The sequence below is a fragment of the Oncorhynchus mykiss genome, chromosome 5, assembly GCF_057628025.1.
Source record: "Oncorhynchus mykiss isolate SJ-2025 chromosome 5, ASM5762802v1, whole genome shotgun sequence".
Taxonomy (NCBI): Eukaryota; Metazoa; Chordata; class Actinopteri; order Salmoniformes; family Salmonidae; genus Oncorhynchus; species Oncorhynchus mykiss.
The window spans coordinates 66,485,533-66,502,192 of record NC_143026.1 but is presented as its reverse complement, the minus strand read 5'-3'; the positions used below and the strand labels follow the sequence as shown (position 1 = coordinate 66,502,192).

Here is a 16,660-nt window from a genome sequence, read left to right as displayed (position 1 = left end):
CTTGTGAGAACAGAGTTGATCTGATATCTTTGAAAATGTAGTCTTGAATCCTGAAATGGACTTCTGGTCCTCAATGTACCGACTGAGAGAAACACAGGGCTGTCTTACTGCTTTATTAACTGTGTGAGACAAACATACATACTGTAGTGTAAAAATGAAAGGAACATATTTACATTGTCCAATGTTTTAACCTGTGAAGTAAAACATTCTCCAGTGGAAGCTTTGAAGCATTGCAGGTTATATTCATATGATGCATACCATCAACATGACAAAAACGTAGACTGTATTTCAAATAATAGCACCCCAGCACTGAGTTGAGACATCAGGTGACATGAATAAGGACTGGTGTTAACATCGGTAAACACTTGCAGCAACAACATCTCGGAATGTCTCTCTTCCAGGTAGTCCTCACCCGGCTCATGAAACGGTTTCTCTCCTCACTTCAGGTGATTAAACGGTGACAAGTCAGGGCGACACGTTACAATATTCAGACCCTCCGACCCCATACCAACCCTTCCCCAAGATCCAATCAGCAGTTCTGTATTTCCATCTGTGTCTCCACTGGTCCACACAGCTGCTGGTGATGTAGAATTCAATACATTCTTAAGTAGCAATAAACTTGTGACTATAAGCAGGTTGTTTCGCTACAAAGTTATTTGGGTTATACAGGTAAATTAGGTCCATCTGTACTGAGAAGCAACTAGCAAAATAAGAGGCAGAGGATTCCAAACATTCAGTATGTATTAATGACTACTGTACTACAACCACGTTATATGGATTGTTTTTAGTTGCATTGGGGTCTGTCGCATTTAAATATTAACATATTGTGCCTAGCTCCTAATATATTGGTAACTGGGTTATCTTCATTTGGCCTCTGTTGAATTAGGGATATGAATGAAATTACTTTATGATTCACTCCTGATACACTGAGGGCACCTGTCTGGAAGGCACAGGGAGTGTAGTGGTCTGATTGGGATCAGGCAGGTGTGGTGTGTATTGGGGGGGGTTTGGGTGAGCAGCGGCAGCGCTGGGACCAGTTTGAGCTCCAACCACCACACAGCCTAAATGGGGTTAGGTTCTGCTGCAGCAGTTGGTTCTGGCTGGGTCTAGGTGAGGCTGGTGTTGGAGCTGCTGGTACCACTGTTCTTCCTCTGGCTACTCTGCACCGCACTGGGCACCTGCAGACCCGTCTGCACTGAGAAACAACCATTCCACACCTGTAGGGGGAGATAGAGCAGGATTAACTCACAGGCAGGATTTATCTAAGATACCGGTAGTGGTTTCATAACTTTTTTGCTCTGTGAGCCACCCAAAAATCAAAGTTCCTCACCGAGAAGGCTGGTATGACAGGCTGTGTGAACTTGGTTCTAAAAGTGTGCATCAGTGTCTTGGTTCTGGCATTGTAGAAAGACAGTGCACCTGGATGGAGAGAAAGGTAATGTCACGAATGTCCCAGTACTCTGAGGCAGCTTGAAATTTGATACAGCCGCATAGCTAAGGAACAGGAGATACCTAGTCAGTTGTACAACTGAATGCATTCAACTGAAATGTGTCTTCCAAACTAGATGCAGACACCACCGGTGTTCATTTGATTACATTACCCAACCCATTCCTGGTCCAATCCTTAATTCAGACCAATTTAATGAAGTAGAGATAACAACGTGCTGTATGTCAGTCTGAGTTAAGTGGTGCTAACTGGATGGAGGAAACTGCTACAATGGGAACAAGAGATCCATCTCACCCTCCTCGTAGTTGCAGTAGACCCCTATGCGGTCCGGGATGGGACAGTCCAGGGTGCGGGCCTTGTTGTTGTGCTTGGCTGTGAGGCTCTGCTGCAGCCAGTTGTTCAGGTGGATGCACCATGATGCGTTGCTCTTCCCCAGCTGGTCAAAGCGGCCCAGGTTACGCAGGGCCAAGCCCACAGCGAATGCCTTGCTCTCCTTATCGAACCGCACCTCCCAGTACTGCTGGCCTGCGTCAATAAAAGTGTCTCCCAGTACAGTGTAGGATTCAGCCGTGAATCGGTCTCTGCCGACCCGAGCAGATGGCACTCTCTTAGGTGAATTCATGGCTGTCCTAGGAGAGGAGGCCACCAAAGTTGAACATCGACTTTCATGCTATTCACTGTTAAGTGTGCACAAAGGATTTGGCAGAAAGTGTTTCTGACCTGGCAGGTGAGTGCATTGGAGATTGGTTGGTTCTGTTCTTGTCCTTGCGGATGTCCTGGACAACCTTCCCCCCGCAGCTGTCCCACTCCACACTGAGGTCCTCCACCTTCAGGTTCTGATGAGCCGAGCCGGCATCCAGCTTGAACAGGAAAGCTGCAAAGGAGAGGTGCAGAGGGTTTTCTGACTCATTCTTATCTTGACATCATTAGGACATTAAGGACATTCAGCTACATACATTGTCCCTGTGGAAGACTATGTCCAGTTCAGTTCACTCACCATGTGTCTCCAGTGTTACAAGCTCAGAGAACTCTCCTGCCACAGCCTTGTTACACGCCTTCACACGGAACGTCATGTAGTGTGTGTCGAAGCGAAGCCCTGAAAATACATAATAATAACAATGATAATGAATATGATGGCTACTTGATAATTACAGTTGGTAAATTAGAGTCACCGTATTATTCCTAGACATGCCTTTCCTACTGCCCTCTTACTACGGTGAGCTCCGAAAGTATTGGGACAGTGACACATTTGTTATTTTTTCTGGCTCTGTACTCCAGCACGTTGGATTTGGAATGATACAATGACTATGGGGTTAAATTGCCAACTGTCAGCTTTAATTTGAGGGTATTTTCATCCATATCGAGTTAACTGTTTCGAAATTACAGAACTTTTTGTACATATTCCCTCCATTTTAGGGGACCAAAAGTTTTGGGACGAATACACTTAAATAATGTATTGTATCAATTTTATTGTAAATATGAATAGTGTTTCTGAACAGTTCTTTATTAATATGGATGCTACCATGATTAAGGATAGTCCTGAATGAAATTGTGAATAATGATGAGTGAGAAAGTTACAGACATACAAAAATCCCCCCCCCCCCCCAAAAAAAAAAAATGCTAACCTGTTATTATAATGGTGAGAAGTTAGCATGTCTTGGGGGTATGATATTTGTGTGTCTGTAACTTTGTCACTCATCATTATTCACGATTCATTTGGGACTGTCCACAATCATGGTAGCCTCCACATTAATGTAGGTAGAAGTGTTTAGAAATCCCTCCCGAGTGGCAAAGTGGTCTAAGGCAGTGCTAGCTATGCCACTAGAGATTCTGGGTCTGAGTCCAGGCTCTGTCGCAGCCGGCCGCGACCGGGAGACCCATGGGGGCGGCGACAATTGGCCCAGCGTCGTCCGGGTTAGGGGAGGGTTCGACAGGGGGAGGGTTCGACAGGGACTAGCGGCTCCTGTGGCGGGCTGGGTGCAGTACACACTGACACGGTTGCCAGGTGCACAGTGTTTCCTCTGACACATTGTTGTGGCTGGCTTCCGCATTGTGTCAAGAAGCAGTTGGGACACACGGCTCTCGACCTTCGCCTCTCCCGAGTCCATACAGGAGTTGCAGAGATGAGACAAGACTGTGGCTACCAATTGGATACCACGAAATTGGGAAGAAAAAGCGTTAAAAAAATAAAAAGAAGTGTTTAGAAACATATTATATTATATTTACAATAAAAGTGAGTCCAAAATAACACATTATTTACCATGAATTTCTATTCTGCACAAAATAATCTACAAATGCATCCAACAAGTTTGTAGAATCACAATCTTGATGTAATAATCATTGTGTGCTAGGAATATGGGACCAAATACTGAACTTTTGACTACTTTATTACACATAAGTGAATTTGTCCCAATACTTTTGGTCCCCTAAAATGGAGGAATATGTACAAAAAGTGCTGTAATTTCTAAACAGTTCACCCGATATGGATGAAAATACCCTCAAATTAAAGCTGACAGTCTGCAGTTTAACCTCATAGTAATCAAATCTGAAGTGCTGGAGTACAGAGTCAAAACAACAACAAAATTGTCACTGTCCCAATACTTTTGGAGCTCACTGTAGTTTAATGTCCACAACCTGGCTCAACCCTAACCCTAGCTTTATGTCCACAACCTGGCTCAACCCTAACCCTAGCTTTATGTTCACACCCTGGCTCAAACCTAATCCTAAACATAATCCTATTTCTAACGTTAATCCTAGTTTCATGTCCACATTCCGGTTCAACCCTAACCCTAGCCATAACTCTAACCCTTACTTCTCTTCTCGAGTCAACTCTTACCTGTAAGGGTGTACTCGGTCTCGCAGATGCCCTCCACTACCATCCATGGGTAGTCCTCTCGGGCGCGGGGCGGCCCCTCATAGTTGGTGCGGCGGTGTTCCAGGTCATAGTGGTCTATCTTGCTGTCGGGCTCAGGCAGAGCCCACTGTACCGTCACCGTGTTGTCACACACCTGGCACTCTGACACCAAAATCTCTGGGGTCGCAGGCACTGGGGAAGAGAGAGACTAGGCTTATTGTCCTACTCATTAGTGCCAACCAGCCACAAGCGAAAGACAAAATAATTGTACACATACATATTGTATTTCAAAAATCCCAATTCATATTAACTATAAAGTTCAGTTCTTAAAGTAAACTAATAGACATGACAGTTCACAGACTGACCTGGGAGGAACTTGATGGCCTGCAGCATCTCCCTCTCTTGGGTGAAGTCCACCATCATGTGACTCATGCTGTCAGTGGCTTTGGCTTTCAGCGACAAACGGAAGGCTGGGGCCATTGTCACACTGCTCTCCCACAAACAAAAACACAGAGAATGAGACATGCCTCATTATTCAACCCACTGAAGGACTGAAGGGACACATTAGTTGGTGAGTGTTGTACTGTAGTACTACTATAACTAATCACTACACAGAGCTAAAATACTCTTCAACTGTACCACACAAAAACATGAATGAATCATGAACTGACATACACGAAACATACAAGCTAAACTGACACTGCCAGAGAGGGGATAGACTGGCGCATGTGCCATGAGGGACTGACACATGTTTGAGACAGAGAGGACAGGTGAGGTGAGGGAGAAAAGGCTGAGATGAAATACCAGAGTGGTGATGAAAGAGCGTGCTACAGAGTGATTGTATGGAATCTATGTTTTGTTGGAAAGCATGTGGGTGAGCAGATGGTTAGGGAGTTAAGAAGATACTCTGAGAAATGGGCAGCAATGTACTATACCTATCCTTAATGTCTTTGGCCGCCTGGAGAGAAGCAGAGAGGGAAAGGAAAAGGAAATGAAGGAGATACGGACAAACAGAGAACTGAGTTGCAGCCACATCCTTACAATAAAAACAACACATCTGTGTTAATAAGTTGACACACATCACAACGAACCACATCAGATCAACATACTGTACTGCTTTACAATAACTGTAAATAAAGATAAGAAACAGGTAGTAACTGTGTTCAAACAACAGTCATGCCACTAAAACCATTATGAACCATTATGGATATCCTCACGCTAAATACCAATGCCATCGTGGCATCCTTGCATAAAATATGCAAATGAAAGTTAGGTCGTAGAAGTTTTGCCAACCGTTACCTGAGTGAAGTCGTCTGCTTCCGAGGAGCAGAGAGTCTGATTGGCTACCTCCAATAGCTCCTCGGAGCTCTCCAGGGCTTTGGAGCATGCACTCAGCTGACTCTGAGAGAGAGAGAGCATGATATATTTAATCACAGTCCAGACACTGTTTCCTTTCAATATAATGAATGTCTTGTATGCTGTACTGTTTCTTTCCATCAGAGGAAAAGTTCATAAGAAAAGTTATTTGGGTTGAATAGCTTTGAATCACTTTCTTTTTTAATTAACCTACTGGAAACTGTACAATATATTTGTTTGGCTACCCACTCACATAATCAAGCACAGAAGGATGCAGTGTAGTGATGTCATTACAAAGCTGCCCCTGCCGAGGCTTTGTCTGACTGACTAATAGTCAGAGGCTAAGAGATAAAGCAGGATTATACACAGACACAATAATCCTCTAGGAATAATAACGTTGCGAACCCCAACACACACAGCCTTTCGTGGCAACATTTATTTCATAGCAACTCTGAATCGGTCTGCACAAAAAGTCCACCCAAATTGTGAGCCTGAGAATGAGTCATGCTACATTGATCATAAGCTGATCTTATGATCGGATAGCCTGGAGAAGTCATCAAAATATTGTTCCAATGTTGAATGTTGATGTTCAAGATGTTGATCTTGAAATCTCAAGAAAATGCAAAGAAAAATCCTGTAAAACCCTTATCCAGTAAAAGCCCAATAAAGCTGAACTGACCTGTAGCTCATAGGTGCGGCTGGCCCTCTCCTGTTTGATCCTGGTGACCATGCTGTCCTTTATATCGTCCAGTACTGAGTGGAGGGAGCTGAACTCTGTCTCCAGGTCCTCCTGGACACGGCTGGAGTTAACCTGCAGGGGTCAATAGAGAAGGAATCAGTTCACTGATAGATACCATGTACATCCAACCAGTCCGTCTGACTAGTATGCCACGCCAAATTCATAAAACCATGTGTCTATTGTGTTGTGCACATATCCTACTGTCAGGCTGTCATCTTATTGTTAGAACATCCAGACGCGTTGTACAATACCTCCAGGTTCTCCAGGCTCTGTTTCTGACAGCAGATGAAGTTTGTGATCTCCTCATTCTTCAGGGCCAGGGTGGTGGTGATCTTACGAAGCGATTCCTTAACAACATACAAAAGGTTATTAAGCCTAAGAATATATTAGAGAGAACATTATTACATTTTCACATTGGACCAAGTTCTCAATACGCAGAATATCATATTTCCTTGAGATGCCTTGCTTCAAGACAACACATCAGTAGTGACTCCTAACAATACTAGCGTTCATTTAAAGAAGTAAGGATTAATCATAAATGGTTAGTAGGCTACTCAGTCCCCCAAATCTCTTCCCGGTAATTTCCACTTCTGTGTAAATTGTGACAAGGGCGGCATCTTGCTACATAACCATAAGGATACGCATCCATCATTTAATAATGTGTCTCCTCTCCAGTGGTTAGGTTTAACCCATCATAATACACTAGGCACCATGGGCACCCTATCTCTGCAGCAGCCAAGCTAAACTCAATATGATATTGATTTAAGAAGATCCAGGCAAATTATGTTAAACATTTCCACAGTCCAGTCCCACGCCTGTCAGGTTTATAGAATCATACACTCCCAACCCAAGAAGCATTTAATATGCTCTTTCCTGCGAGAGGCTATGCGCCAGGCCCCAATAATAGGGATAATGGGACACACTCTACACTTATTGCAACCTCAGGCTCAGCAAATCGGTCAAAACTAAAAACAGACAGCTGTTAATGTGTCTTGGACTGGTATGCATTTACAAGTTAAATCATTAAAGACTATTCTGAGACCTCGTTAGTCGCAGTTTTTCTCGCGCACGAATTGGAGTCTTCTTGGCGGAAAGTGATGCTCATGTGCATCGAATGTTTGATGTACTGCAAATCTTTATGACGACGCGCCTCCGCGAAATACGCATCATCTTTTAAATCAACTAAAATATGTAAACATACAAGGTTGTATTAAAAGGACAGAATACAATCAAATGATATAAAACAGCAACAAAGTCCCGGTCCTTCGCGCTACTCCCCTTTCTTTGTACGCCCTGCGACCGCAGCAAACACCTGTTTGGCCACTTCTATCCTACCTTCTGATCTCCCATCTTGCCAGACCAAGAAACCGGTACCGGTGTATCAGTAATTATAAAGGCTATTCGTCGCCGTCCCCTATTTTTGGTTTATTTGCAGCACACTCTACTGGGCTGGTACTGATGCTGCCGGAGTGCATTGCATCTTTCGTCCAACGCCTAGGGCCGTAGTGTGTATTGCGCAGACGCAGTAGAGGAGAACTCTGGGTATTGTCGTTTTTAGGTCTGTATCTTTTATTTTTTATTTTTTTTATTTCACCTTTATTTAACCAGGTAGGCTAGTTGAGAACAAGTTCTCATTTGCAACTGCGACCTGGCCAAGATAAAGCATAGCAGTATGAGCAGACAACACAGAGTTACACATGGAGTAAACAATTAACAAGTCAATAACACAGTAGAAAACAAAGGGGGAGTCTATATACAATGTGTGCAAAAGGCATGAGGTAGGCGAATAATTACAATTTTGCAGATTAACACTGGAGTGATAACTGATCAGATGGTCATGTACAGGTAGAGATATTGGTGTGCAAAAGAGCAGAAAAATAAATAAATAAAAACAGTATGGGGATGAGGTAGGTGAAAATGGGTGGGCTATTTACCAATAGACTATGTACAGCTGCAGCGATCGGTTAGCTGCTCAGATAGCTGATGTTTGAAGTTGGTGAGGGAGATAAAAGTCTCCAACTTCAGCGATTTTTGCAATTCGTTCCAGTCACAGGCAGCAGAGTACTGGAACGAAAGGCGGCCAAATGAGGTGTTGGCTTTAGGGATGATCAGTGAGATACACCTGCTGGAGCGCGTGCTACGGATGGGTGTTGCCATCGTGACCAGTGAGCTGAGATAAGGCGGAGCTTTACCTAGCATGGACTTGTAGATGACCTGGAGCCAGTGGGTCTGGCGACGAATATGTAGCGAGGGACAGCCGACTAGCGCATACAAGTCGCAGTGGTGGGTGGTATAAGGTGCTTTAGTGACAAAACGGATGGCACTGTGATAGACTGCATCCAGTTTGCTGAGTAGAGTGTTGGAAGCCATTTTGTAGATGACATCGCCGAAGTCGAGGATCGGTAGGATAGTCAGTTTTACTAGGGTAAGCTTGGCGGCGTGAGTGAAGGAGGCTTTGTTGCGGAATAGAAAGCCGACTCTTGATTTGATTTTCGATTGGAGATGTTTGATATGAGTCTGGAAGGAGAGTTTGCAGTCTAGCCAGACACCTAGGTACTGGGGGTGAAGGCTATGCGTTTTCCTGGGTAAATGAAAAGCAGCTATGGAGAAAATGCAAATGATGATTCATTTAAAAGGCCTATTTCATATGCTAAATTGTATTCTTTAGTTTACCCTCAGGGTTTCCACCAAATAGATGACATAACACGTGAGGTTTTTCATGTTTTAGTAGGCTGCCTGTCCTGTGTTTGACCTCTTTCTTCTAACTACCATAATAAGTGACACATTTTAATGAAAAGGAAAAGACACAATGTGTCATCAATGTTGTTCACTCATTATCACATTATACACATTCTGTGTGGGTTCATCTTCTTACTTCATTGTTCATGACACTCCAAGCGGATAAACTATTTAAATCAGAAACTTTGCATGGCTATTTGATCTTAGTATTGTTTTATGACCGAAAGTCACACGGATATTCTAGAATGATTGTAGTGGCGAAGTGAGTTAACACATTTGGACCAAAACCCCCAAACTCTCGGAAGCCCTTCCAGTTTCTCTGAGCCATACTTACAATATGCCCTTAAATTCCACAGTGCACACCTACCGTACCAACGTTTGAGGACACATGTGACTGCAAGACAACTATGTGTGTAGAGTTTAGTAACTCAGCAAATGTTGTTTTTAATGTAGTCAACCACTCTTTGTAGTTATGTGTGCATCCCCCATCACCCCTCAATGTCTGGTTTCAGTATGTGGTAAATGTTGAGCACTTCCTTCCACCCACACATATAGAGTCCTTCCTCATCTCACTCAGGAAGGTACTGTAGCTATGACATGTGGGGACACACTAAGAAGCCCACCATTAAGCCATAAAATGGCCATCTGGAGAAAAGTGACCCTCTTGCTGTTTCTTACAGGTAGGATTACTATTCCTTGCTCTTCAACTCATCAATACATGGTTTAAATTTGACTATTTATTTATGTATTTATTTAACCTTTATGGTCATACAAACATTTGCATTTGCTTTTTGCAATTATATTCATAGCTCATTGATTTTCGTTTGCTTTTTCCCTGATCTATACTCACACAATCTCTTGTTTGCGTCTAAATGATCAAACAACTAATCCCTCAATTGTGTGCATTCTCCTGCGACAGGAATGTTGGTGAAGCCTGGTCTGAGCACTGTGATCCTGGATCAGCCACCAAGGACAGTGGAAGTTCATCTTGGTTCCTCTCTTACCCTGAACTGCAGTTTTCTGCCCCAGACTCGTGTCACGGTGAACTGGTATTTCAGCCCAACTGGCCACTCAAGCTGCAGCTCCAATACACTGCTGAACAGCAGTACCCATTCGGCTGACAAAACTGGGAAGCTGGATGCTGGGGGTCATGTATCTAAAGAATCTAGAGAGAGTTGGTCCAGATTAATTCTTAAAGATGTCACACACAATAACAGTGGATGGTACTTTTGCCATGTCTCAGTAGAGATTCCCGTCCTTCAACAAGCATGTAGCAATGGAACTCAAGTTAATATATGTAAGTAGAGAAGGAAATCGATTTTTATCTCATTCATCAGTCTCTGTGAAATGTTTAGAAATGTTATGATGATGAGTCTTACAACAGTATTGTCAGTGGCAGCACTACTGTTGTTACTAAATAATATACTGTAAATATTTTTTTTAAACAACTCATTATGGTCTTTCTATTGCAGCGGACAACCAGATGAAAAGTACCACTTATACTCCATTGATGACAGGTAAATCCTCTAAACCATAGGCGTTTTCATTGTGTGTATGTGTGTGTGTGTGTGTGTGTGTGTGTGTGTGTGTGTGTGTGTGTGTGATGTGCGGGTTGACTCATAACATAGTCATCGCGGGCGGATTTAGGGTCATAAAATATTGGGCGGGTTGAATAAAGAGAAACAATACCTTAAAAATCCATAAATGTATAATTATGGTCTAATTTCATTGAGGCTTTTATTTCATTATTTTAGGTTATCTGGCATTAGTGCATAAGCCTAAGCTTTAGAAACTAACTGTATACGTGAAATAGCCTATATGCCAATCACCAAAGCTTTTGGGAACAGGCAGAAAAAGTTTACTTCGATCCATCAAGGCTAAAAAAAAATTAATTCAGTAAGAGATAAGCTGCGAAATGGAAAATTTAAAATAAAGAGGAGGGAGGGCCAGAAAATAAATGTTTGGGAAAGATTTGGGGAAGTGGTAAAAGAGGATAATAGCATGTTATGTGATGATTGTGTGATGGTTGTGATGCGCTATACAAATTCGACAGTCACAAGACTGTTTTTTTGTTATTTTTGTTATTGCATCTTCTTCCTGGACTCTAACCATCTTTGCTCCTTGAAAGAAGCGGAGATCACAGAGAACTTTGCTGATGTCAACTAGATCAGCCTGGACTCATGGACTTGACATAACATAGTAAATGTAAATCTGGGACACTCAAGTTAGTATGATATGTTACATTTGTTATGGTTACATAAGAGGTGTGGTTACTTAAGGCGAAAACAAAAGTTGGCAGGGGAAGGGTTAGCTAAAAGGGTTAGGGTTAGGGTTAGGGTTAGCTAACATGATAAGTAGTTGCAAAGTAGCAAAAAATGTGTAGGTAGTTGAAAAGTTGCTAATTAGCTGAAATTCTAAAGATGTCCGTGAAGAGATTCAAACTCGGAACCTTTGAGTTGCTAGATGTTTGCATTATACAAAAGGTTGTGAGTTTGAATCTCATGACAGACAACTTTAGCATTTTAGTTCATTAGCAACTTTGCAACTACATACTACTTTTTTGCTACTTTGCAACTACTTAGCATGTTAGCTAACACTTCCCCTAACATTAACCCTTCCCCTAACCCTAACTTGAACCCTTTTAGCTAACCCTTCCCCTAACCCTAACCATAAGCAATTAGCCTAACTCCTAGACTTAACAATAACCTTAACCCTAACCCCTAACTCCTAGACTTGCTAATGTTAGCCACCTAGCCACGTAGCTAGAATCCATAACATATATGTTTTGCAAGTCGTAACATATACTACGTTTTGCAAATTCATAACATATTGTACGTTTTCAAATTCGTAACATATAATATGAATTATAATTCATAACATATCATACGAAATGGGTGATGGACATCCACAAAATAACACATCCATTAGAAATGTAACATATCCTACTTCCTACTTCCGGCGCCGACAGAGATGGCCGCCTCGCTTCGCGTTCCTAGGAAACTATGCAGTTTTTTGTTTTTTTACGTGTTATTTCTTACATTAGTACCCCAGGTCATCTTAGGTTTCATTACATACAGACAAGCATTTCGCTACACTCGCATTAACATCTGCTAACCATGTGTATGTGACAAATAAATTTGATTTAAATGGACTGTCTCGGATTTATGTACAAAATAATATAAAAATGTTCTGAGACTAGACTGACTAGATAGAATGAATGCTTCAATCTATTTATGACATTATTCTGGTGAGCAAGGGTTTATTTAGTCTTCTAGGGCAGCATATAATGACAGAAGAGAAGTTGACTAACAAATAATCTACCAAAATGTCAGAAAAAAAAAAATGCTATCTTTGACAGCGCATTTTCTATATTAGCGGGTTAGGATCGTGTGTGGTCCTCAGATTTTCACAATACATATAGTTGGGTGATTGCGGTAGGGTTATTAGCTATTGCGAATGGGTAAGGGTGAACAAACAGCTGACCTGCACACCACTAATGTGTGTGTTTGTGGGTGAGAAGATGTCGAATGAAATAACTGCTGTTTACCCCCTCCTCACCTTCCAATAAGTAACTCTGTCTCGCCCTTCCAATCGGGTTCTGCTTGTAGACTGGAGGCTGTGGGTAGCAGTGGGAGCAGCGAGTGCCATACTTGTCACACTGCTAGTGGTCATCTGGATCTTAATACAACGAAGGGGATGCAAGAGCAGAGGTACAAGACAGTTTTTGTTCGAAAATATATTTATCTAGTATACATATTTTGAACTTAATTTCAAACCAGATCTTGTGACCTAAAGCAGAGAGGAGTAGTTTGTAGAGGGGGAGGATGATCAAACCTAAAGCAGAGAGGAGTAGTTTGTAGAGGGAGAGGATGATCAAACCTAAAGCAGAGAGGAGGAGTTTGTAGAGGGGGAGGATGATCAAACCTAAAGCAGAGAGGAGAAGTTTGTAGAGGGGGAGGATGATCAAACCTAAAGCAGAGGAGTAGTTTGTAGAGGGAGAGGATGATCAAACCTAAAGCAGAGGAGTAGTTTGTAGAGGGGGAGGATGATCAAATCTAAAGCAGAGAGGAGTAGTTTGTAGAGGGGGAGGATGATCAAACCTAAAGCAGAGAGGAGTAGTTTGTAGAGGGAGAGGATGATCAAACCTAAAGCAGAGAGGAGTAGTTTGTAGAGGGGGAGGATGATCAAACCTAAAGCAGAGAGGAGTAGTTTGTAGAGGGGGAGGATGATCAAACCTAAAGCAGAGAGGAGTAGTTTGTAGAGGGGGAGGATGATCAAACCTAAAGCAGAGAGGAGTAGTTTGTAGAGGGAGAGGATGATCAAACCTAAAGCAGAGAGGAGGAGTTTGTAGAGGGGGAGGATGATCAAACCTAAAGCAGAGAGGAGTAGTTTGTAGAGGGGGAGGATGATCAAACCTAAAGCAGAGGAGTAGTTTGTAGAGGGGGAGGATGATCAAACCTAAAGCAGAGAGGAGTAGTTTGTAGAGGGGGAGGATGATCAAACCTAAAGCAGAGAGGATTAGTTTGTAGAGGGGGAGGATGATCAAACCTAAAGCAGAGAGGAGTAGTTTGTAGAGGGGGAGGATGATCAAACCTAAAGCAGAGGAGTAGTTTGTAGAGGGGGAGGATGATCAAATCAAATCACATTTTATTGGTCACATACACATGTTTAGCAGATGTTATTGCAAGTGTAGCGAAATGCTTATGAAACAGATGAAAGAAAGCTCTGTAATATATGTACAGTTGAAGTCAGAAGTTTACATACACCTTAGCCAAATACATTTAAACTCAGTTTTTCACAATTCCTGACATTTAATCCTAGTAAAAATTTCCTGTTTTATGTCAGTTAGGATCACCACTTTCTTTTAAGAATGTGAAAGTTCTGAATAATAGCAGAGAGAATGATTTATTTAAGCTTTTATTTCTTTCATCACATTCCCAGTGAGTCAGAAGTTTACATACACTCAATTAGTATTTGGTAGCATTGCCTTTACATTGTTTAACTTGGGTCAAACGTTTTGGGTAGCCTTCCACAAGCTTCCCACAATAAATTGGGTGAATATTTGCCCATTCCTCCTGACAGAGATGGTGTAACTGAGTCAGGTTTGAAGGCCTCCTTGCTCGCACACGCTTTTTCAGTTCTGCCCACAAATGTTATATGGGATTGAGGTCAGGGCTTTGTGATGGCCACTCCAATACTTTGATTTTGTTGTCCTTAAGCCATTTTGCCACGACCTTGGAAGTATGCTTGGAGTCATTGTCCATTTGGAAGACCCATTTTAACTTCCTGATTGATGTCTTGAGATGTTGCTCCAACATATCCACATCATTTTCCTTCGTCATGATGCCATCTATTTTGTGAAGTGCACCAGTCCCTCCTGCAGCAAAGCACCCCCACAACATGATGCTGCCATCCCTTGCTTCACGGTTGGGATAATGTTCTTCAGCTTGCAAGCCTCCCCCTTTTAACTCCAAACATAACGATGGTCATTATGGCCAAACAATTCTATTTTTGTTTCATCAGACCAGAGGATATTTCTCCAAAAAGTATGATCTTTGTCCCCATGTGCAGTTGCACACCGTAGTCTGGCTTTTTTATGGCGGTTTTGGAGCAGTTGCTTCTTCCTTGCTGAGCAGCCTTTCAGGTTATGTCGATATAGGACTTGTTTGACTGTGGATATAGATACTTTTGTACCTGTTTCCTCCAGCATCTTCACAAAGTCCTTTGCTGTTGTTCTGGGATTGATTTGCACTTTTCACACCAAAGTACGTTCATCTCTAGGATACAGAACGCATCTCCTTCCTGAGCAGTATGACGGCTGCGTGGTCCCATGGTGTTTATACTTGCATACTCTTGTTTGTACAGATGAACGTGGTACCTTCAGGCGTTTGGAAATTGCTCCCAAGGATGAACCAGACTTGTGGAGGTCTACAATTTTTTTCTGAGGTCTTGGCTGATTTCTTTTGATTTTCCCATGATGTCAATCAAAGAGGCACTACGTTTGAAGGTAGGGTTGAAATGCATCTACAGGTACACCTCCAATTGACTCAAATGATGTCAATTAGCCTATCAGAAGCTTCTAAAGCCACGACATAATTTTGGGGAATTTTCCAAGCTGTTTAAAGGCACAGTCAACTTAGTGTATGTAAACTTCTGACCCACTGGAATTGTGATACAGTGAATTATAAGTGTGTTAATCTGTCTGTAAACAATTGTTGGAATAATTACTTGTGTCATGCACCAAGCAGATGTCCTAACTGACTTGCCCAAGTTATAGTTTGTTAACAAGAAATTTGTGGAGTGGTTGAAAAACAAGTTTTAATGACTCCAACCTAAGTGTATGTAAACTTCCGACTTCAAATGTATCATAGCACTGAGAGAGAGAGAGAATAAGAGAGAGAGAGACATGAAAAAACAGCAAGCCTTGTGCACTCATTTACAGAGCAGCTAATATGCACAAAGTGAGGTCTGCCCTTAGTGTGTTGAATGAGAGATCAGGTGGTATGTGGTTAGAAGCTCTGAGACAGAGCGGGGGAGGATAGGTGAACGTCTCAGGTTCATTCTTTGCAGCTTCTCAGCTGTGTCTTGTCCTTTCTGCCCAGTCTACGACCTTCTTGACAGTGCAGGCTGCTGAGCAAGGACAGTTAATCAGATGTGAATATTTGTTGGTGTGACAATGACTTTGGAGTATTTTTTTTTCTTGTGTATTTCCAGAAAGTCCTATCTATTCGAATATGCCTCCACCAAGATCTGCAATAAAACAACCCTCTCCGCATCCAGGAATACAGATGGACAACCAGAAGTTTCCTTCTCCTTTAAAACACACCAGGACCCCAGCCACAGCCCATTACAGCAAACATGTCAGGACCCCAACTCCAGCCAGGACCCATGACAGCAAACATAGCCTAAAACCCTAAGACTTTTTATGATTCCAATTAATCATATTTCCTCTACTGAAACTATGTCAGCAAGTAATTCGTTATCTCGTGTGTTGTGAGTGAAGTCTGACTTGGTCCTATCCTGTCCTATTACATGAGCTATCACTTTAGTATGTTTTTTTTCAGGGACTGCTGTTGATTACTTCTCCAGCAATTGGCATGCCATGGTAGCCTACTAAATTCTGAGAAATTAATGTTGTGTAAATATTATTCTCAGGGTCATTTAATGTTGTCCAAGTTCTATAAAGCGTAATCTATCAATAAAGAAAATAAGTGCTATTTTCTGGAATTTACAGTATGTTGTATCAGTAGCCTTTGTAAAAAAGACTGGGCAACACACTGTGGGCTTGAAGGAAATATCAACATATGTTAATAGTGCATTAATGAAATTCCATATTTCAGTATTTTCTTGCAATTGTAGTGTCAAAATTGTGAACAAATACTATGTGACTGGCAATTGTGCTATACATGTATGCAAGGACAGAAACATACATCAAGTTCGTTTTAGACAAAGTCTTTAAAATGATAGCCTACTAGACAACCACTTCAAAGGTGTCATCCTAAAAACAGAGCCAATGTATCGGTCT

General features: G+C 42.1%; 2 protein-coding genes across 4 annotated transcripts; one reads left to right on the top strand and one right to left on the bottom strand.

Moving 5' to 3' along the window:
* Positions 1-98: 98 nt before the first annotated feature.
* On the bottom strand, positions 99-7,915 carry LOC110524340 (fibronectin type III and SPRY domain-containing protein 1). 2 transcript variants are annotated; one of them, XM_021603897.3, is made up of 12 exons: positions 7,732-7,915; positions 6,648-6,743; positions 6,337-6,468; positions 5,601-5,702; positions 5,237-5,259; positions 4,667-4,788; positions 4,284-4,493; positions 2,445-2,543; positions 2,168-2,321; positions 1,742-2,076; positions 1,331-1,419; positions 99-1,217 (listed from the first exon to the last, which is right to left on the bottom strand). In XM_021603897.3, exons 1-12 carry the CDS (start codon positions 7,744-7,746, stop codon positions 1,107-1,109), a joined length of 1,488 nt encoding a protein of 495 aa, XP_021459572.3. In that variant the 5' UTR covers positions 7,747-7,915; the 3' UTR covers positions 99-1,106. The 2 variants fall into 2 exon arrangements, with proteins under 2 accessions (XP_021459572.3, XP_090091734.1); XM_090235608.1 differs by lacking the exon at positions 7,732-7,915 and adding an exon at positions 7,439-7,522.
* Positions 7,916-9,686: 1,771 nt separating this feature from the next.
* LOC149983552 (uncharacterized) lies at positions 9,687-16,366 on the top strand. Of its 2 annotated transcripts, XM_090235602.1 has the most exons (5): positions 9,687-9,815; positions 10,055-10,432; positions 10,608-10,652; positions 12,744-12,845; positions 15,850-16,366. In XM_090235602.1, the coding sequence occupies exons 1-5, from the start codon at positions 9,728-9,730 to the stop codon at positions 16,050-16,052; spliced, it is 816 nt and encodes a 271-aa protein (XP_090091728.1). In that variant the 5' UTR covers positions 9,687-9,727; the 3' UTR covers positions 16,053-16,366. The 2 variants fall into 2 exon arrangements, with proteins under 2 accessions (XP_090091728.1, XP_090091729.1); XM_090235603.1 differs by lacking the exon at positions 12,744-12,845 and having other exon boundaries at positions 9,697-9,815.
* Positions 16,367-16,660: the final 294 nt, after the last annotated feature.